The sequence below is a fragment of the Vulpes lagopus genome, chromosome 23 (genome assembly GCF_018345385.1).
Source record: "Vulpes lagopus strain Blue_001 chromosome 23, ASM1834538v1, whole genome shotgun sequence".
Lineage (NCBI taxonomy): Eukaryota > Metazoa > Chordata > Mammalia > Carnivora > Canidae > Vulpes > Vulpes lagopus.
The window spans coordinates 42,373,519-42,397,280 of NC_054846.1; the positions used below are offsets into that span (position 1 = coordinate 42,373,519).

Consider the following 23,762-nt stretch of genomic DNA (forward strand, 5'->3'; position numbering starts at 1 on the left):
TTAACTATCGTACAGTTGGTGAGATTGCATGAGCTACTGTACTTACTTATTTCACATTTGAATTGAATTTGTAAGTTATTTTTCTTCCCAAGGAAACTGTGATGAGCAATTGGAATCTCCAAATTAGGGAATTTATGAAGAGGGAGCACAAGCAGCTAGCAGGTAGAAGAGGTTGGGTTTGGGTGTGGTGGGGTGGTGGTGGTGGCCGTGGCAGTGGCCGTGGTGATGAGAATCAAGGTCTCCAGAAATCATCTGATACAGATGGTGCCAGATGTGGTTTCCTGCATTGGCAGCAACTTTGCAGGGCTTTGAAAATCATGATTGGAAATGACACCAGCCACGACTCATTTCATAAAGGCTAGTTATCCCACTAAAATTCAGACCTGACATAAAGAAATATTTAAAAATTTGGCCAAGTTGTATGTGAAACTGGTTAAAGGAACTCCTATTACAAAGATGACATGAAAATCTCCAGGTGGGAATGCTAAAATGGCTTTTTCAAAATATGAAACTTTGAGATTTGAAGAAAGAACAAATTGGATACTAGATGGCATTCATTTAGTAATCATCTAGTTTCATAAGAGGTAGCTTTTGCTTTTTTCTGTCCTTTTTCCTTTTCTTGTAAGGGTTAGGGTTTTGAAATGGAAATCTAGGAGGATAGTGCCATATTTCAAATTGTATTATTTTATAGGGGAATCATCCATTTTTGGCAGATTGCTCTTTAAAAATGATTTTAGCAATGACAAAAATTGTATACTTCTGCAGAACTCAGTATCTGACTTTCTCCATTAGATGTTAATAAGGAGCTTCTTCTATTGCTTTATGAATCATAGGGGCTTAGAGAACTCTAAGCATACAAAGGTATCTTGTTTTCCAGAAAAAAAAAAAAGTCTACACATTCCATTGTTTCTAATTAAACATTGTTTGGAGAGCATTAAGACGTTGCCATAATCTTTAGTGTTTTATTCATGATTACAAGGTAGGACGTCCTGCTCCCTGTTCATCATCATACCCGCTATAGGGAAAAGCAGAGAAAGACATGGAAGCAATGATTTCCTGTTTCCAGGAACTTGGAGCATAATGGAATGGAACAAATCCTAAGATGGGATGGAGAGACTTGGGAGCAGAAACATGTGAATATTCTGTGGGACCTTTCACAGGTCTATCTTTGCCACTGGAAAGACTGCCCCAGAAAGTCTGGGAGCAGCTCAGAGACTTGGGAATAAGGAGGGCATCAAACTGAGGCAGCTGTTGCAGCCCTCCGTTTGCACAGTGTGGTAGTGGCCTTGGAGTTGGGAGAACAGAGTCAGGGAAGCAAACTGTAGGACATGTGCAGTATGTTCGTGTGTTTGCAGAATAAAATATCCCTAGCACAGGCCTTATAACCTGCTTCTCAGAGGCTGTTTAGCAGAAAGGATGAGTGTTTGGAGTCAGACAAAAGTCTGAGTTTCAGCCATCCCATTAGCTACAGGACCTGGTGCAATTTTTAACTTCTCTGAGTTTTGTCTTCTTTGTCTATACATTTGGAATAATAACACCCATAGTGTCATTGTGAAGAATCAGTGAGCTACCATACTTGGCACAGTGCCTGCCTGGCTCATATAAACCCTCAAGAGATGTGCATTTAAATATGGTAAGTCTTGGGATCCCTGGGTGGCGCAGCGGTTTAGCGCCTGCCTTTGGCCCAGGGCGCGATCCTGGAGACCCGGGATCAAGTCCCGCGTCGGGCTCCCGGTGCATGGAGCCTGCTTCTCTCCCTCTGCCTGTGTCTCTGCCTCTCTCTCTCTCTCTCTCTCTCTCTCTCTCTCTCTGTGACTATCATAAAAAAAAAATTAAAAAAAAAAGAGAGTAAAGACTTAAAAAAAAAAATAAAAATAAATATGGTAAGTCTTGCTCTACCTGGTTTTTCCAGGTAACAGAGCTTTGCAAATACAGTGTACCAAATAGAAACACGAATGGCTTCCCCCCCCTAAAATCAGGCAAGCCTACCGTGACATGCAGGTCCCATAGCCTTTATGTGATTTTCAAACATGGCCTCAATATAAACAAAATATCAGTATGATAGTACTTGGAAAGTCAGTGACCTCAAACAAAGCGTACATCTCTCCTCAGAATCTAAGTTAAACATAGATGTTGATTTTATATTAGGCAAGTATTTCAAAGGCTGTCTGCATTCTCTCTTGATGGCTTAGGCTGTTCAAAAATGTGTTCTATCTTCAAAACATATAACTACTCCAGACTCTTGACCTATTTTAAATTCTAATCTCACTTTATTTTTATTTTTTGACACTGAGATACAATTAAGAACAGACTACTCCTGACATGCTGGTTCCAGAAAGACATTTTTTCCCCCTTCTCTCCTCAAACGCTAGCAGAGAGCACAACTTCAGGGGAGTGCCTTGTCAGAATATTGATGTATTTATGTAGAAACAACATTTTAAACTAAAGAGCAGTTGCTTAACTTTTGGTAAACACGGCCTCTTACCACATTCCAAAGTGTCTGAAACTTTGAGAATGAGAAGACTGGGCTACAAGTATTTTCCAAAAACAAAAACAAAAAAACTTCCTTTTTAATAGCATTGTCTGTGGGGCCTTGTGCTTCACTTCCAGATACTCATCCCTACACTCCGGTCTTACCTGAAGTCCAGAAAATTGTCTTTAAATATAAACTGACTGTGTTCCATGAAAAGAGATACAGGTTTAAAAGTTACTTTCAGAAAGGATGTTAAAAAAGCAGGGGCTCACTCTAGGACGGAAGGCAGGACTTCTAAGAACACTACCTTCTAAGCATTTTAAGGGTACACTAGATGGTTTGCCCGTGGCTTGGGTTTGCTGGGCTCTGAGTTCTCCTCCCGCCCCAGGCTCTCTTGTTTTCCAAGCCAGAAATTTGCCAGCTCCTGGAGCCCAGGAGAACGACGCGCCAGTGGGCACAGTGACGTACACCCGGCCATCTTGGGGAGAATATAATTGCACAGTATTAGTGACTCGAGGGACATTGAAAGTGGAACAAAAAAGCTACACAGTTTATTTGTTCCCTAAGTTCCCTCTTGTCAAGAGACCAAGAACAGGGAAGAGAGGAGATGAAGCTGGCAGGACCCAGCAGGTGCCAACGGTCATTCTGTTGGAAGCAGACCGACAGAGAATTTTTCCCTTCGCTTTTCCAAAAGCTTAGGTGCCATTCCACTTTGCCTGCAGACACCTGAAATCTGGAAAGGGTGGGAAGAAGTGGCCCAGGGATATTGAGACCGTCACTGGCCCTACAGTGAGAGGGGAAGTACCTGAAACTGTTAAACAGCAAACAGTGGACTTTTCCCCCACGAAACAGTGATTCATTACTCAAGGTGTCTATTTATTTTAGGAATTTATATGACATTAGACTTTTTTGGGGGGGGGTGGAGAGCACAAGGTGGGGATGGGAGCGGGGGTGGGGAGAGGGGCTTGGGGCAGGGAGGAAAAGGGGGAGAGAGAGAGAGAGAGAGAGAGAGAGAGAGAGAGAATCTTAAGCAGATTCCACGTCCAGCCCGGAGCCTCACACGGGGCTGCGTCTCAACACCCTGAGATCATGACCTGAGCTGAAATCAAGAGTCAGATGCTTAACCAGCGGAGCCACTCAGGTATCTCAGTCCTTTCAAGGCCACGTATTACAGGATTACACTGATATGCAATGTCTAGATTAGGCTAATCCATTGAGGTAGAAAGTAGATTAACAGTGGCCTCTGGACAGAGCATAGGAATAGGAGTGATTGCAAATGGGCATGAAGTTTCTTTTTGGGGTGATGGAAATATTCTAAAATTAGGTTGTTTTAACGGGTTACCTGACTCTATATTTACTGAAAATCATTGGAGGAAACAATTTTCAAACATAAAAGTACATAATCTATATTACATTTTTCAGATAAAGAAATGAGGTTCAGAAAGTTTATGGGATTTGGACCCTGAATTACATCCTCATTTGACCTGCGCCACACTTTTTCCTGAAATTTAACTTCTATGTTGTGCAAAAGGAAATACTTTCCTTACTTATAAGGAGCTCATACTCCACCTGTGTTGTCGACGAAACAGGTGAACAAGGCATCTTTCCATGTATGAGCATATTATGTGGCTAAACACTTCCACCTGGAGACCAAAGCTGTGGGTAATGAGGTGTCAAGCGTGTGGTATCACATAGATAATACACTGCCACGGTCAAAGACAAAAGAGAGCCGAGCATCATCAGGGAGGCTCCTTAGAATGAGAAGAAAATGCTATTGAATCTCAGACAGTGAGTATCACAGTGTTTTCCTACATAGACTATTACCTGGGGTTCTGGTCGCTTTAGCTTAAAAATGCATGATACATGCTTACTTATGACCTGGCAGTGCTAGGTGAAATGAAAACATATGTCCACAGGAAGCTGTACATTTATGACAGCTTTGTTCATCATATTTCAAAATTGGAAAACAATGCCAAAAGTCTATCAACACGAAAATGGATAAATTGTGGCCTATTCATACTAAGTAATAAGGAGTGAACTGCTGTGTATGCAACTGTAGGAAGGATCTCAGAAACATCTGGAGGGAAAAGAAGCCAGACACAAAATAGCATGATTCCGTTTACATGTAGTTCAAGAACAGACAAGTTAATCCATGGTGAGAAAAAGCAGAACAAATTACCTCTAGGAGCTGGGGATTGATTGCAAAGAGGCATGTGGGACTTGTTGGGGGTAAGAAACGTTCTGCAGCTTGCCGGGAGTGGTGGTAATACTGGTGGACAAAACTGTCAAGAGGCATTGAATTACATTTCATAGGAGTGCATTTTATTATCTATCAGCTTCTACTTCAAAAAAGGTGTAATGTTGCTAGAAAAGGTCCAGAAAGGAGCAAGCAAATGACTTGGAGAATCTGAGAAGCTATGGTATGAAGACAGGCTATAAATGGATTAGTCTTCATATTTCAAGCAGTGTTTTTATGTCAGGAGAATTAAGGCTCACGCTTTCTACCCCAAGAGGCAGAGGCCAGTAGAAACATAACTTTGGAATCAGAAAAAAAAAACGTGTTTGAATTCCTGAGTTCTCGTTGGCTAGCCACATGGCCTGGGGATCTTAGTATTGGCTTTAAATCAAGAGTCATGTGGTGGGATCCCTGGGTGGCGCACCGGTTTGGCGCCTGCCTTTGGTCCAGGGCGCAATCCTGGAGACCCGGGATCGAATCCCACGTCAGGCTCCCGGTGCATGGAGCCTGCTTCTCCCTCTGCCTGTGTCTCTGCTTCTCTCTCTCTCTCTGTGTGACTATCATAAATAAAAAAAAAAAAAAAAAAAAAAAAGAGTCATGTGGTGAGGAGCATGATCTTGGAGACAAATGCTGTGGTTCAAAGGGAAACTAGAATATTCTGAGGAAGCATCTCTAAACTTTTCAAACCATATCAGGAGAGAACTCCCAGCACCCCTGAGTGCTGTTACAAATGAAGCTCTCAATCAACGTCAGACATCATGCTTCCATATTTCGGGTTTCAGTGCTTGAAACTGTTTTTTAAAAGCTGCTTTCCAGAGATATAATTCACCTAACATAAAATTCATCCTCTTAAAAAGTATATAATTCAATGGATTTTGGTATATGTGGAAATGTGTAACCATCATCACTATCTAAATTTAGAATCTTTTCATCACCCCACAAAGAAACCCATACCCATTAGTGGTTATTATTCATTCCTCCCCCTACAACTCACAGCCCTTGGCAACCATTAGTCTGCTTCCTGTCTGTGGATTTGTCTATTATGGTTCATCCGTGTTGGAGCATGTATCAGTGCTGCATTCCTTTTTTGGTGTGTGGCTGAAAAGTATTCTGTTGTGTGGATTTAGCATGTTTACACTACTTACCAGCTGATGGAAATTTGAGTGCTTTCTACTTTTTGGCAATTATGAAAAATACTGCTGTGAACATTCTCATGCAGGTTTTTGTGTGTGTGTGTGTGTGTGTGTGTGTGGCCATGTGTCTCCATTTCTCTTGAGTATATACTCAGGAGTTGAACTGCTGGGTCATATAATGACTCTCCATTTAATATTTTGGGGAACTATTAAACTGTTTTTCCCAAGTGGCTACCCCATCTTATTTTCCCACTAGAAATGCATGAGGGTTTTGATTTTTCCACATCCTTGCAAACACTAGTCATGGTCAGTTTTTTTGGCTTATAGGAGCGCCTGAGCTTTGAGTTCTTTTTTGTGGTGTCAGGGCATTGAGAAGTGCACAGTCATTGGAGCCATGTTGTGTTATGCCACCTTCCACTCCTGCATGGTAAGTCTTACCCTGCGTTATCATTTATGCTCTCTTTCCATGCCCCACAGTCTCTCAGACATGGGGTCTAAGCTCAGATACCTCCTTTTTATTAAAACATGCATGACAGTGAAAGCTCTCTGAACCCTTAGTCTGTCCAACTCTCTTCGTAAGACGAAAGATACAGGTCAGAGCAATGGTTTTTCTACTGACAAGGAAAGAAGGGCACCGGTCTGTGTTCCCAATAATAAAAATGACATTTATTTGAGTTTGTTAGGTGCCAAGAATTATTCTACATGCTTCATGTGAATTTTCTCGTTTGGAGTGTACGATAGCTCATGCAGGTAGGTAATAACCCATTTTACAGAAGGGTTAAGTAACAAGCCCAAGGACACACCAGTAGCAAGGGGAGTCATGGTTGGGTCTGGGTAGGTTGAGTCCAGGGCCAGAGCTTTAAATCTCCCCTACAGTGCTGTTTCACCATTAAAGTATAACTGACTAAGCTGAATGGGTCTGTCTCCTTCACCATTGCATTCTTGCAAACTAGCCTGGTCCCTGGCTCATAAAAGGGGCTTTCTATATATATGTTGAGTAAATAAGAGAATAAGTTAATAAAATTAAAAATGATTTAAAGACTCTTGTTTGTAAAATTCATAAAAAAACGTTTAGCCTTGTTTAAAACAAGTGTGGGTGGGGGGTGCCCCTTCTCTTTTATCTTTTAATTATTCGAGCTCATGTTTTTCAGTGAGTTCTCATTCTCCTTTATTCTGTACTACACATAGTACAACTCCATTGCTGACATTTCATCTACTTGCAGAGTAACAGATTGTAAGGATTACAGATTTCACAGTACAAACATTTGGCCTGCTTAGAGTGTGGTAGGAGTAAGAGAGAAGGTAAAAACATTTAGTGTGAAGAATTCACAAACAAGATAATAAAAAAGTGTTCCAAAACATACGATAAACTCCTCCAGAAAGGATTACATTGCAAAGGATCCAACTGTGTGGAAGATGGAGGTCACAACAGACTAAGACATTCTCCTGCATCAGTCACGTTTCCCACTCAAAAACCTCTTCACTATTTCAGTAATAAACCTGATGTAGGCAAGACTGCTCTGATCTGTGTTCTTTTTCTCATTCTTCGGTTTTCTGTTTGTTCCCATTTCGACTCCCACTCTTCACTTGCTGCTCTACCAATCCATATTCAAAAATCTATACCTCCAACCACTTTGCTTTAATCTAAACTTAACTGAAAACCCTTATATTCTTTGAGTTAAAAGGAAAACTAACCCCTAAATCAGTTTCTATTAAAACAGTTGGATTCCTTAGTATTGTATGTGTCAGAACTTGTATCTCCTAATAATTTTTCCCATGGTGACCCACTTGAGAGGCCACAAAATCATGCCGATGTTCAAAACATTTTGGTCAGAGTCAGAATATAAATCTTACAAGAGCATTCATCCTCTGTATTTTACCACAGTAACTAAAACTATTTTCCTCAATTTGATCATCAACTCCTACTTGACCCTAATTAGTTTATGGCAAAGGTGAAGGTAAAAAATTACCTTGTGGAGACAAAAACAAGTCACTATCGAGGAGAAAAGAATGTACTGTACACTAAGAAAGACTTCTGGAGAGAGGAAATAGAATTCAAAAGTACCATACGGAGACCTGGGCATCCTTCAAACATGACTTCCCTGAAGGTGGTAAAACTCAGGATGTATGTTGATAAAGAAAATTCTCATTTGATTCTAATTTGTTCAATTCAGTTGGAAACAATTAAGGACTTTGGATGTTCAAGATGCAGTGCTAGGTCCTGGAGATCAGGTAAATGAGATAGACAGCATCCTTGTACTCACTGAACTTTAGTCAACTGAGTGGCAATATGGTAGAGAGAAAACGGGCCGCTGATTCAGGCCGAACTGAGTCTAAATCTGTGCTCTGTTGTTTTATTTTCTGGGTGGCCTTGGGCAAATTATATTTTCTACTAAGTGAAATAGGGGTAAGAAGAGTTGCCCCATAGGACTGCCCCCAAGAATTACATGAAATAGTGTGGGAAAAGCAGTTAGTAGTGTGTCTGGCGCAGATGTGGGTCTGGGTCACCTATTCCAACTCTTTTTTTTTTTTTTAAAGATTTTATTTATTTATTCATGAGAATACACAGAGGAGAGAGAGAGAGGCAGAGACAGAGGCAGAGGGAGAAGCTGGCTCCATGCAGGGAGCCTGATGCAGGACTCGATCCTGGGTCTGCAGGATCACGCCCTGGGCCGAAGGCTGTGCTAAACCGCTGAGCCACCCAGGCTGCCCTCCTATTCCAACTCTTAATCTTTGGGAAGAACAAGCTTCACTTAGGGACCCAAGTCTAGATTCATCGGGCTGATATTTAAGGGACAAACTGTCACTAAACTACTCGAGTCTCATTTATTCGGTTGGAGGTTATCTGTTCAGGCTTTCACTTCACTCTTAGCGGGCCTGTCATTGGCAGTTTCAGCTCTTTAAATTTGCTTTTGCTGATCTTTTTTTTCACTTCTGGAGGGCATCCTCCATTTCTTTCTGCCTATTCAAATTCTCCTGTTTAAAGACTGGTTCACGTTTTTCAAGTCTTCAGTGGAGCTTCCCTGTCCATACCTTTTCTTGTTTAAAACATATGGTACATTTGAATTTATACTTCTTACTTGACTCTTCCTGAAGCTTTTGTAATTTTGCATTATAAAGTTTTTTTTACTATTGTTGCCACTTCCCATATGTGATGCTTAATTTTGTGTTTTATATACTTCATACACTTTACAATATACTTTTATATACTGATTTCACAGATACTCAATATATTTTAAATGAATATATGGGAGTTTACATTCTATTTAATGAAGAATTTTTTTAAAATGGAAAGCAAAATCCTTCTGCCTTCATTAAATTCATTAGCACTCATGAGTAAATAATAACATGTTTGTGTTAATGAGTACCTTTGTATTTAAGACTTTGTATCTTGGGCAGGAATTCATGCTGAGTATTTGTGAAATATTAAGAAGTAACAAAATGCTAGAGCTGGTTTTTTTTTTTTTTTTTGCTATGTTACATACATTTGCAATGTATTATAAATTTGAGAGGGAAAATATATATGGAGGCTTTAACCAGTTGCAAGTTGTCAAAAAAACTGACCAAATGTCAAGACTCTGGGGGAAAAAAAAGGCCAAAGCTGAGAAAAACTAGTATGCATCAGTTAGTTTTCTGTTTTTGCATTTGAATTTACAAAAAAAAAAAAAGAATTTACAGGTATATTTTGGGGCTGAAAAGACTGGAAAAGATTGTCTAATGAAGATGGTATGTTTAAACAGAAAGCGTACAGGCTTGAGACCTGTGTTCGGATTTTAGCTCTGGCATTGGTTGTATGAACTTGGTGAAATTGCTTAGACTTTGCTTGGCTTCAGGTCTTATCCCTTTATTTTGTAAAACAGATATAATAACGCCAGTTTTGAAGAGTGCTGTGAGAATTACTTTTGTTGGCATTCAGTGGACACTCATAAAAGGTAGCTTTTACTATTACTTATGTCTATAGCTTAGGTAGAGAAGTTAAAGTAAGTTTTAATGAATGTGAATTTTGGAAATGAAAGCATGGGTGTCTGGGTGGTGAGAGTTGTGAAGGGGAGGGTAATGCAGCAGGTTAAACTATGACAATGCAAGGTCATCAAAGGGTATTTTGAAAATATTCAGTCTCCCATTCATTTCTCCAATTTCATTCTTTAAAGTCTAAATTTAGGTTACTTTTCTAGAGGATTCATAATGAAAAATAAAATGATATTAAATTTTCATTTAGAAACTCAGTGAAGTGAGAATTTGGTTTTGTCCATTTGTGCATGAAAAGTCTTTTTAACTAGAAAGGCAATCAAATTATACACTACACACTAGAGGGATATTTCAAGTTACTTGCTTTTTCCTATGATGTTCTCAGAAACCACATCGTGGAGCAGATAATACTTACTATGCATAGCAATATAGTTATGATTTGAGATTCTGACCAAAGACTCAAAATCAAGTAAACCATAGCTATGGCCAAAAGCATACCAAAAAATCAAAGGCAACTCTAGTTTTGTAATAGTTGAAATGGAATTATTATATTTCAAGTCCCATACTAAATGCACTAAAATATACCATGGTCTTAATATAAGACAACTCAGTACCACTGTATCATACCTACTCTGTTATAAATCTAACTAGCAATAAATACTCCATGATAAACTTAGATATTTGTTTATATTCTTTGAATTCTCCTTGGAGCTGATTCTTTTCCACTTCCTTCTCAGTAAATTTCCATTTTGCAAGCAGAGACTAACATCATAGATTTAAGTCTTAACTTTAGATAATGTTAAACTAAGCTAAACTGCAAGCTCTCTCTGCATCATTGAAACAGGATGACAAGAAGGTTAAAAAGAACGACATACTGAATAAACCTTAACAAAAGCAACTGTCATTTTTATGACCATCAACAAAAGCAGTAACAACAGTGGTCTGGCTAAGCATCTAACTGCCTCTCTTTTAAAAGAAACAGACTGGGGTGCCTGGGTGGCTCAGTTGGTTAAGCATCCAATTCTTGGTTTTGACTCAGGTGATGATCTCATGCGTTATGAGATAGAGCCCTGCATTGGACCCCATGGTCAGCATGGAGTCTGCTTGAGATTCTCTGTCTCTGTCCTACCCCCACTCACTTGCACGCTCACTCTCTCTCTCAAGTAAATAAATGAAATCTTTAAAAAACAGATCAAAATACTCAAAAGGCATCAAACAATTTTCATCGTTTAGTGCTAGGATATTTTGTTATTGAGCTTTCAGAAACTCTGGACTTCATTTATACAAGAATAGAATTACTATTATTATTTTTTAAAGATTTTGTTTGACACAGAGAGCAAACACACATACAGAGGGGAGCAGCAAGCAGAGGGAGAGGGAGAAGCAGGCTTTCCATGGAGCAGGGAGCCTGATGTGAGGCTTGATTCCAGGACATGGGATCATGACCGGAGCCCAAGGCAGATGCTTAATAAGGGATTGAGCCCGTGAGGCATCCCCAGAATTACTGTTATTGATATGGACTTTCAGAAGAGAATTTTGAAACATCTCACAGCATAATAAACACCTTCCTCTATTCCTTCGATAAAAATATTTTGGGGGGATCCCTGGGTGGCTCAGTGGTTTGGTGCCTGCCTTGGCCCAGGGTGCGATCATGGAGACCCAGGGTCGAGTCCTGCATCGGGCTCCCGGCATGGAGCCTGCTTCTCCCTCTGCCTGTGTCCCTGCCTCTCTCTCTCTCTGTCTATCATAAATAAATAAATACATCTTTAAAAAATATATTTTTGCACACCTACTATGTGCTTGCTTCTGTGATCAAACTGGTTTCATAGTGGGGAACAACAGATATGGCCACTGTTGGGATGAAGCTTAGAGTCTGGGCAGGGGTGAAAAGGGAAGGGGGAAAGATGCACAAGGAAGCAAAGACAAATAAATATAAGTTCTGGAATGTTATGGATCAAAATAAGTGTCTTTGCTGGATTTCTCTAATGAGATAGTTTGTGAATGACGAGGAAGGTTCTTATTGGCATCCATGTTTAAAATTCCACCAGTTAACCTTTTGTGAGGATTTTCATTCAGGGCATTGATTTATTGTGCAGAGACTCTCAGAGGGCATGAGTTACCATCTGACTGCTAAGTATACTTAGAAATAACATCAGTTCTTTTATGATCTTTGGACATAAAATATGTCATAAGGAATGATGAGTTTAACCCATTCCAAAGAAATATCAAGTAATTTACCATTGGATGCTGAACAGCTTTTGCCATTTGACTGAATATGTATTGTCCAAATGCTTTCCTGTGAAGTAAATGTTTTTCTAATTAGGCTTAAAAATGTGAAATTTTGTTGCAAAATTGATTTTCTATTAAGGCACTAAAGTAGTTTCTCTTCCCTTCTGCTTGGGTACTAATTAAATTATGTCCCAACTAGCTTTAATTCAGCAATCAATTTTTTTTCCATTTGCACTGGATTACAGAATCTCATTTAAAAATCACTCTTTAATGAATTCTACACAAAGCAGAGGTGATAGACTTATTCTCTAATGGAGGAAAAAGAATAGTACTGGTAAAGTCATAAGCTAGACTTACTTGAAAATCAAAAAACCCTCAGTTGTTTTCTGGTAGTATCTATTTCTTATGCTGTCTTTAGAGATAAATAATAGTGGAAGCCATGGGGGTTAAAAGTAAAATTAGGGACAAAATGATAAAAAGAATCTAAGTGCTCTAAAGATGCTGGACTACAGATGATGCTGGGGTACAGAACTGAGACAATTTCTAAATGATAAATAAAATTTAAAAAGAAAAATGGAATGATAGCCATTGATTGTACCATCTGAAAAAATTAAGCAGCTGTCTCACATTAATGGACTATTCTAAAAGCATGAAGGTTGGGTTCAGGTTTGACTTGTGGGTGGCATCAATATTTTTTGAATGATTAAGAAGAATATCTCAAGAACATAGCCTGAAGTTATACATGCTAGAAACATTTTGCAAATAAGTGTCTAAAAACCTTTTGTAAAAGGATGTTTTTTGAGACTCTATTCTAAAAAAAAAGGGAAAATAAGTTTTATGTTACTGTCTCTCCACTCCGAGGATATACATTTCTGTTTTAAAGAAACAAAAGGAAGAAAAAGATCTAGTGGTCCGTAAAGTCAAATTCCATCTTCATCTGTTGGGAGGTGGAAGGAGAGAGAATGTGGGTGAACTTAAACCAATAAGGTGGCTTTGATTCTGTCAGAGAAACTTATCAAGTCAGAATGGAAACCTAACCAGAAATGCTTTCCCTAAGGGCTAGAATCTACCATTGGGAGCCATGTGCTTGCTAGGGCTCTTCCTGGCGTAGCTAATCTCTTTGACACACCTTACGTTTTCAACATGTGTTTGGTAGCTTTCAGGTAAGGCTCCTTCCCAAATCGCTTGCACATTTAGTTGATCGCTAAAATAACAAATTTTTAACTTGCATAGTTGCTTCATCATCTTATGACTTTTATATTTTTCAGCTTTCTGGCAACAAAGCCAAAAATCACAGGGTTGGATCTCAGTGCATTGGATTTAACCCATTTAAATCCAGTTGTCACCCTGAACCAGACTACTGTGATGAATGGTTCAGTTTCTAGATTCCAAAGCTGTTTCTTGAATTCTTTTTTCCCCTCTTTTGTAGATATCTTCCATTCATTATGATATTAAAAATAATACTTAACACTATGAGATGAAAGAAAAATGAAAATCATGAGAAGAATTGTTCATGTAGAACGGAAAAACAATATCTTTAAAATTGTGAGAACCAAAGTCAATTTAAGACTGCAATTCATTCACACAACTATAATTTTCTGCAGTTAATGGACAGTAGCATGAAAAAAAATAGAGCATATATCAGCAAGAATAATTCTTCAGGTAAAAAAAATGTGATTGGAATCTCACTTCATTTATTATGAGAAGTTTATACCTGGTTCTAGTCATCCAGAGATACTTTGTAAGCTAGATATCTGTTTTATGAGACTTCCTATAACATGATAAAAGAAAATAGTCACTCAACTTCAAACCAAAAATTACTATTCCTAAGTAGATATCAATGAGGGAAGTCTCAGGAGCTTAAGAATGTACTTATAGAATTATTTCCCATTAAAAACTTGCAGAGACATTCAGTAAATACAATGGTGATGAGAAAAAGGAGAGAAGTAGATTTGGATAGAGGGGAAAGGCCAGAATGAATAGGAAGGTAAAAACACAGAGTGAAAGAGAACACAAAAGAGTGGCCAAGAAGAAAGAATGGGAGATCTCTTGCTTGCAGAACACTTCCCACATATTGGGCTCTATACCAGGCACTTTATACTCTGTCCTACTTAATCTGAAAACAAGGGGTAGATAATGTTAAACCACTTTCTTGATCAAAAAACTGAATTTTAGAGAGCTTAAGTGATATGTCCAACTTCTCTGAGCTAGTAAATGGACTCATCAGAATTGAAACCCAGGAGTGGTTGATCTCCAAGATGACTTTTCCAGAAACCAGGGTCACTGACAATAAACAAGGCAAACACTAACATGGGGAAGGACGAGGAGACCACACTACACCATGAGAGCAGGAGCTCTCACTTTCTTTAAAAAGTGATGTTGTTTCACTTTCTTTAGTACCTACACAGTTCCAGAAATGTAGCAATGTATAGTAAATATCCACATAATATTTTTGAATGAGTTGGGCTACAAAAAGTCTTAGGGAGAGAAGACATGAAGAAGAAACACAGAAGAGAGAAAGAAGAGGGCAAGTAAGAGGGTGAGAAGAAAAATGTGACTCTTTGGAGGCAGTCTATCTACTCTTTTAGATTTTAGAGGTAAGCCTGTCAGCTTACTGCCAAGTCTCAAACTCTGCCCATATTCAGAGAATTTTTGAAAGAGGAAAACCGCTCAATGGCTTTCATTTTCTTAACTCAGGCAAAAATACTGGTCAGCTTTTCAGAAACCCAGTCCAGTGTGATCTTGGAATACCACCATCACTTGATAGTTATCAGGTGAAAGTGAGGGGTATGAGCCAGAAACTGTGGGCCAGGAGCCATTTTGAAACATGAGTGGGTCTCTTTTTTTTTAGATTTTATTTATTTGAGAGAGAGAGAGAGAGAGAGAGAGAGAGAGAATGAGCAGGAGAGGGGTGGAGGAAGAGGGAGAGGCAGGCTCCCTGCTGAATGGGAGTCCAAGGACATGGGGTTCAATCCCAGGATCCTGAGATGATGACCTGAGCTGAAGGCAGATGCTTAACCTAACTGAGCCACCCAGGTGCCCTGAGTGAGTCATATTTCAACACTTAACCAACAAGCTAACCATTAGCCAATCAGCTAATGAAAACCCTTTGGTTAATATTTGTTACAGTCCCACTTTGCACCCCAACTGCAAGGCATTTACAGAGTAAAACATTTCAATGAAATATAAAAATTCAATGAAACAACTCATTACTTTGTGAAATGATTAGAAACATTATAATCAAGTGATTATTTTCAAAGAGATGTTGGATTTGATATTGATATTAGTTCACTCAAAGAAGAACTACTTATAAAAATAACAAAATTTAAAAACTCAATATTATTCTTGGGTGGTTTTTGAATATCCACAGTGGGACTAAATTCATTTCAATATCCAAGAATCTAATTTAAACTAATATATTTGGTTAAGTTATATATCTTTCTTTCCAAAAGGAAAGTAGAGCTTAACTCAAATACTTTTTATTCCTTTTTTACAACCACATAATAATCTTAGAGCACTAATAAGATTTGATTTCGGTATAGCAATCAACAAACCTGCTCTAAAGCCTCACTTAGTTACACTGGTCCCAGAAAATATTAGGTTGAGAGGACTCCCAGGTGATAGGCTTGGTTGAGTTTCTCAGAAGGCTTGAGCCACTCTTTGATCTCCCTAGTGGACTCAAAGTGATCACACCTTACACAGTCTTAGGGATCCTGAAGGATGGAGGCTGTTGACAATCCCATGGGTGTATGATCTCCCCAAGGGATTGTCAGGACCCAAAAAATGGCTAGAAAAGGAGTCGCCTTAGGAAATCAGAGAAGCTAGACTTGTTTGCCTTTCTGATATTGGCCTGTTGAGATATTTGCACAGAAAAGCATGAGGCAGGCATAGCATAATCAAATAGAATTGATTATTATGTAGTTTAAATGCACTAAGGATATTTAACTTCCCATTTTAAATCACAGAAAAATTCTGGGCTGAACTATTAAAACTGGGGAAAAAAACAATGTGAAGAGTACTATAAGAATGTGAGTCATTTAAAAAATGGATTTTAATATCAGCCTTTGTGAATTATATTTGATATTCCACCCATCATGCTCTGATATCTGTAGGAGAAACAATGAACAGTCTGTGGTATGCAGAAATAATCAAGGGAAAAGTGCTCTTTTATTTCTGTTTAATAGCTACATAACCTATGTAGAAAACACAAAATGATTGTGGAAAAATACAAAGAATAAGATGATTTTTCACTGTCCTTTTAAAAAAGTAGATGTGTGCATGTCTGGCATTTTGTAAGCTTTTTAGTAGCAGATAATGGGCGTGTGTGTGTGTGTGTGTGTGTGTCCAGGGAATTATCAATAGACACAGTGCATAAATCTTTCTCTTTTCTTTCAAATAAGACCCAGAAGACCTGTATACTTTTTAATGAGGTTATGCAATCCCTTAACCCTATTTTGCCAGCTGTCAGCAGCTGGAGGCCCATATCATCCTTCGTAGAGAGCGTCTCTCAGTAGGTTATAATGTGAGGAGCAACTGGCAAGTACAGCTTGTCATATTAAAAATGCTAATGTTTTCCTTACCTCTTCCTTCTCCGCACTTTGCAGATCGCGCCACTCCTCAGTTACGTGACCAAAATCTACTGTGTTCATGGGGACTTTAAATTCCCCAATGATGTCATGCTTGGAGAAACGATCAAAATCATACACAGCCATCACCAGGGTTTTGCCTCCCAGTTCTGAGTACGGCACCTAAATAAAAAGAGGTGAAGATAAAAGTCTGGTCACAAAAAAGCTTAAAACAGGTTACTTGTTTACAGTATTTAATTTTAATACTCAAGCTGGATAAACAAAACGGGATAATCATGCTTTTTTTTTTTTTTAAGTGAATCACTTGAAGCTCAAGGCTTAAGTTAGGAGAAAAATAGAGACTTAGCCATAGTCATTTTTATTACTTTATCCTAAAGTTCTTGAAGCTGTTAGCATTAAGGATAATAAGTCTTGCTATTAGTCATGCTATGAACACTTTAAGGTTTAGTGGTGTTGGCACACAGTAGGCACTTAAATATTTATCATTTGAATGATTAGTAGCTCTTTCAGGTGGGAATTTGTTTAATAGAAGAATAAACCAAGCTTAATTGCATTTGACCGTGTGAGTTTTACTTGTAGAAGATTTTTCTAATCATTGTTATGATTAGTTACATTGTCAGGGTATAGCTTATTTGGGGTACAAAACTTGCTTCAAAAGTTCTGTTAACTCTTTCGAGCCATTTGGATGCCACAGTTGAATGGAGCAGTAATTTAGGAAAAGACGTGCTAGAAGTCAGAAAGGATTTAAATGAAATTCACAAGTTGCCTCACCTATTGCCTAAAATAATTTACTGATTGACAAGAGCTGACTAGAAAATTGATATTTTGAGTATCAGAGATGCATTGTAATATAGATCTTGAAATTCATTCTTAGGTATGACACTTTAGGATGAGTCATGGCAAAAGGCCAAGAACTAATGAATTCTCCAGCTGTTCAGAAAGATCTGGGATAGATGCTATGGGTTGGGATTTTTATTAGTGACATTTTTAATATGCAGAGAAAGTAGTGCATTCTAAGTAAGCTACACTTCAGTAACTGGGTAGAAATGCCTAATTAAGAAATTGTTTAGACTTGTATTGAAGTTTCAATCAATTTTTATTTATCAGTGTAAATGGTTGTCTTTGCTCCATCACACATTTCTCCGTGAACTCTGTATATTAAGGGAAGGTTAGGGAAGCATATTTGACCATATATGTATAAGAAATTTTAGTTTAAGAGTTTGTTTTTTTGTCACTTATTTGTCATCTATTTGGAGTCTGATTAAAATACTTTGATTAAAATATAGGAACAATACTTTTTCCATTTTAGAAGAAAAAAAATAAACCCCTCCAAACCACTGATTTCAAAGGAAGAGATGAATTTTAGAATGAGGAAATGAGGATAAACTTTTAAAATTTCATATTATTTCTGAAATCACCCTGGATTTTTTGGTGATTCTACTGAAAGAACGTTAGTCCAAACATTCTTGGACTTGTCTTGGTGTTAGGCTGGCTTGGGCCTAGGTTTTCCCACTTTCCAGCTGAAAGGCCCGGGACAAGTGAATCAACTTCACAATATTCATGTACCAAATAGTGATAATAATAGAGCCCACTTCACAAGGCTGTTTGAGGCTGAATGAATACCTGAGGTATTTAGCACGGTGCTAACACAGTAGGCACTTCTGTATTTGCGATTCGAATGATTAGTAGCTCCTTCAGGTGGGAGTTTGTTTTGAGGCAAAGAACCATTTAGGTTGGAGCATGTCAAGTTCGTGTCAAGTGGATTTTAACTCCATTTTAAAGCTGATCCTCTTTAAACTATTACGCTTCTGTTCTTCTATCATCTTGCCTATTGGCATTTCAAGATGCATAATCTACAGCATTTACTGGCGAAATTAAGCAATTCTTTGGAAACAGCAGCGTGGTCCTTAAGTGTATCAAAATATATTACACTTTGGATTGATTTATGGTTTGATCAACGTTCTTGAAATAAAATGGAACCTGATAAAATTTTAGAGGCATTTAAAAAATTTCAGTAATTAAACTTGAAGCCGCAGAAGCTCATCAAGTTGTAGCAATACATTTTTTTTTCTTCCTTCGAGTTAACATACAGGTAACTCAAAACAGAAAGCTTCCCTAGTATTTCAAATAATTTAAGACTCTGCTTGCTAAATTGTGGCTAGAAACTGCTGACCTTAAATTAAGATTAAAACATAGTCAAATAGTATGAGTGTGATTACCATTTGCAATATTTTATTAGTTTTATTTTCATTTTGTGGTGTTTTGGCCATGGTGATTAGTTCTTCATAAGCTGAGTAATTTCAGAACGTTTTTATTGTTACTGTGGGCATAGAATGAGCTTTCTGGACATAGAATAGTGTAGTTTTTTAGGTAAGATTACTAACAGTACATTGGGGATCATTTTGACTTAAAACCTCAAATTTCAGAGTGAATAGAAAGACACTGCTCTTTTATGAAATTGGAAACAAGGCTCGAGAAAATGACTCATGCCCTCAGTTTCATCCATTTATTTTATACGCAGTATTTGCCAACATGAGGCACATGCTGTTGCGAAGCCTGACTAATAGATGAGTGATTTTGAATCTGCCTGCTGGCATATTCACAGACCTTTCATTTTTCAGAAATGTATTATTTTAAGTAATGCATTAAAAATTTTTTTCACATATTAAAGATAGCTACCAAAGAACTGTTTTTACGCATGACTTCGAGACAAGAGCTTGTGTATGCAGAGTTGCCTGAGGCTCGCAGAGCACATTTTCCTGTCCAAGTATTATTATATGGCCAGAATCTCTTTGTTACTGTTTGTCAACTGAGGTGTCTCAACAAGATGAAGAACACTAGGGAAGAAATGAGAGTCAAGGGAAAATACTAGAAATGCAGGAAGACAATAGGTTCCTCTTCTTTTTATTGATAGGTTAAGAATGGTTTTGTGTGCTTGGATTGCCCCCTGTACACCCAGAATTTTGCAGTGAGAGTAAAACCAATTTGTACCATTTAAACAGTGGAGCACAGCTTTGCTTTGTTCTGTGATTGTGATTTATTCTCAGGAACTTTGAGACTTAGAAAAATGATAATTTCATTAGTGCTTTGGCTTTCTTTCAGAGAGGGGGCAATGTCCAAGTCCATTTGCTCACTTGAAGCCGACCTCCCTTTTTAGATGTGAATAACATCCCTGTCGTATTCCAATCTATATTCCATTCCGAAATGGCTGAGCTGAATCCTACTTTGACCAAATCTAAATGCAGTGTAGGATCCTCAGGGGACTGAAGATAAGAATTTTAAATATTCTGAATAGACTCATTTGTGAGCCTCTGATCGCATGGCTATGTGCATGTCTATGGACATGTCAGGATGAGATCTGTCTTTAAGAACCACAGAGGAAAAGTTATTAGTAAGTACAAAAAAAAAAATACCTTGAAAGTGAATTGCTCATTGAAGACAGGATTAAGGGTCTTTCGGTGGACTTTTGTCTCAAATTTCTTCTTTTTATCGGGCAGCAGAAACACTTTCACATAGGGATCAGATGTGCCCCCCATGTCTAAGGCGGGCAGCTCGGCAGCCTGGATAATCCCTACCAGCAGCTGAAATGAGAGAATACAGCAAACAAACATTGGTGGACCTTTGGGAAAAGATGGACTTGTTCGCAGTGTTGGATATTGTGATCTCTCTCTCCTCCTCTTTGCCTTTTAATTTATTTTTATTTATTTATGATAGTCCCAGAGAGAGAGAGAGAGGCAGAGAGAGAAGCAGGCTCCATGCACCGGGAGCCCAACGTGAGATTCGATCCTGGGTCTCCAGGATCGCGCCCCGGGCCAAAGGTAGGCGCCAAACCGCTGCGCCACCCAGGGATCCCCCTCCTCTTTGCTTTCAATAAACTTTTCTCTTACCGGTATTAACACAGAAGGCAAGTGAAGCAAGCCATGTAGACTTCAGAAACCCAATTACGACAGACGCAGGCTCTAGGAAGCCTGGTTTTAAGCACAAAAGAGGCTTTTAAAAGGTTGCTGATTACAGTTAAATATGGAATTCATATTTGCAAAAGGATTGCAATCAAATAACTTTCCAGTTGCTAAAAGTCCTTGTGCATTATTTTCTTTTCAGGGCATGATTTGTAAGTGGAAATAAATCGTTAAATGATAACAGGTCTATGATTAAAAGTAGGAAATTTTTGTTCTGAACTCAAAGCTTCAGACCAGCAAAATAGAAATTTCTTTGAAACTGGGTAGCCTTTTGAGATAAAAAGATGTGGAAGTTTCTATCATATTTGATCTTTATTTGTATGTTGCCTACTTTTTATTTTAACTTAGAGTAAAATAGTTACTTATTCTGAAATTAAATATAGGACGTGGAATCAAAGAAGTGTAATTTCAGCTTCACATAAGTGAAAGTGAGATTCCAGGTACGATTTTTAATGCTAAATGACTAAGTTTCTGATTTTCTTCAAATGCAGAGATTTCTCCATATCTGTTTTCTCAGTGATACATTCCTATCTTACTATGAATGTTAGTGTAGGCTGGCATTGTTAATGTTTTCACAAAGAAAATGAAAAGATGTGGGTGGGCTGTTCTAGATGCCCTGTCATCAGACATTTTGTATCACAGACCAGTTTAGGTTCACATGGGAAACAAAAGTAGACCTTTATTCAAAGGCATTCAAGATCTCTACTTGTCAGTCAATGCAGTTACATTATAGCTTTTCACATCAGGCCTGAAAATTTGAATCTGTGATATTTTTTTCGCCAAAGAGAGTAGAAACACAATTCACTTCCTTTAAAATAAAGGGGGGGGACACATTCATTTTCTGTAAAACTGACCCACCATGTTTGTAAGAGCACATTGGCTAGTTGGCCTAATTTTTTACCAGGACCAGTACTCTGGATGTTTCCATTTTAATGCTCAATATATCTGTGACATCATCATACAACAGTAGCAGTAAGAGTGCTGGATTGTAGCAAAACACAGAGAGATGGTCAAAAAAACAGCGAAAATAGACGTCAGACTATAAAGACACGATTAACAAAAGCACATATGTCTCTTGGTTTGCTAAGTTGGTGTTTGCTGCAACTTGCCTTTAGACGGCAATGTGAAGAAGCAAGGTTCTATTTTCTCCTTCTTGCTTCTTAAAATAAATGTTCTTTGGGGCAGGGAATGCACTAGTGATATAACCTAAACTCTTTAAACCTAGATGACTTACATTTCAAAGATTTTTGGATGTTTTGGTGATAAGGGGTGGAGTTACTTTACACCCTCCACTCTCGTGCTTGCAGTATCGGTATCACATTTCCTTCTGCCAGGAGAGCTTCTCACTTAGAGTACTTCAGGGTTGACTTCAGTTTTGGTAAGCCAACGTGTGTATTTGATTACAGCTTAATATATAAAGTTCCTCAGACTTTATCTTTCATGACTCATAGGGATCATTTTATAAATCAGATTAGCCGGGAACACTTAGAAAAATCGATGCATACTAATTAAAAAGATATTTCGTCAGGTGGGATCTTCTAGATCGTCAGAATGAAATACCTTTTAAAAAATATGATGTTTGCCAGAGGGGGAACAGTGAAAGCACTCATTATATTTGAGAAAAAAAATCAGTGCTATTTTCTTAAAAATGCTTTATGAAATGATACTTAAAGCACTCAAGCTAACTTTAAAGTTTCAAAATTATGACTAACCAGGGTGACTAACCCTAGACTTCTACTGGATAATATGAATAGAATAAATTAGTGAAAAAAATACTGGATAATATTTAAAGTCATGTTACATTTCTGGAAGAAATGTTACATGTTAAGATAATATACGTTGACCTTTATCTTTCTCAGAATATGTAAATATTAGGAAATTTTGCTCTCAACCAACTCCTGATTGCCAAATTTTGGTAGCCGGGGTAGAAATGATCTCAAATGCCCTATTTAACTCACTATAAATGGTATATCTATAAATGTGTGTAAATCCATACTTCTAAGCTTGTATCTGTAACAAAAATGCAGCTTTCTGGAATATATTATGAAATAACTCACCAGGGCTATACATTTTTTTTTTTTTTTTAGTGTGGTAGAGCGAATCAGTACATTCTCCATGAGGAGGAACCCTTTGGAAATTCAGAGAGTGAAGACATTATTTAAATTGTTGATTTCTAAATAGCACCCAGAATTCTTGCAACTGCAGAGAATTCTCAGAGTGTGACTGACTTCGGACTTTGGTTGTCAAAGCTGAGCCCTGGAGTTTGTTTTATGTAGTGTTCATTCCCCATCAAACTGGAAATAATTAAGGCAAGTGGCATTAGTAGTAAATGTATTGATTTCTATCACTTCTTCCTCATTCAAAAAAAAATGAGTGAAGCAAAACAAATCAGAGTTAAAACTACCTTGTCTGACAAGGACACTGTCCTAAAGATTTTAAGAGCCCAATCTCTAATTCAGCTGATTCCATTAATTTTATTTTTTTAAAGATTTTATCTATTTGAGAGAGAGCACGAGCATCTCTGGGGGGGGGGCAGGGAGGCAAGGGAGAGAGAATCATCAAGCAGACCTTCTCCTCCAAGCACTGCGCCCCCCCCCCCCCCCCCCCCCCCACTGCTGGCCGATCCCAGGACCCTGAGATCGTGACCTGACCGAAATCAAGTCAGACACTCAACTGAATGAGCCACCCAGGCGCCTCTCCACTAATTCTTATTTAGCTATTCCATTTAACAGATCAGAAGATAAAGGGACATGGTCAGTTTCATGGGTCTTAGAAGACTTTTTTCTTTTCTTTTTTTTTTAAACACAGAGATTCTTAACATTGTCCTTTGAGCTACCTCCATCATGCGGTTAGTAACAGGTAGCTGATATTATCATTCATCTCGGTGGTGCTTCACTGCTTTTTGAGAAATTGAAGCAGGAATGCCTGGTTACTGTTGTCAGTTCCTTATCCCTTTTTGGGCAGCAGTCACAGGCACTAGACCTCAAGTTGCCTGCATTCCTGGAATGGTGAGCTCAACGGTACTAGGAATTTTGCCCAGTCTCGTGATTTACATAAGGCATCTTGCCTTTGAAATTCATGGAAGGCAGGCAATTTTTCATCTTTGACCGCTTATCAAACAGGTTTCATTTTAAAGCTTTGGTTGAGTATCAGATAAAGGACCAGTATCCAAGATCT

The 23,762-nt window shown here is 38.3% G+C and overlaps 1 protein-coding gene across 3 annotated transcripts in view; it reads right to left on the reverse strand.

Annotated features, from left to right (window-relative positions):
• SYT1 (synaptotagmin 1) overlaps positions 1-23,762 on the reverse strand; it is a 533,799-nt gene that overhangs the window by 124,297 nt on the left and 385,740 nt on the right. For all 3 annotated transcript variants that reach the window (XM_041739097.1, XM_041739098.1, XM_041739096.1), the window contains 2 exons: positions 20,040-20,207; positions 16,621-16,788 (listed from right to left, as the gene is read on the reverse strand). In XM_041739097.1, the coding sequence (XP_041595031.1) occupies positions 16,621-16,788; positions 20,040-20,207 (336 nt within the window). The remainder of the gene's footprint in view (positions 1-16,620; positions 16,789-20,039; positions 20,208-23,762) is intronic.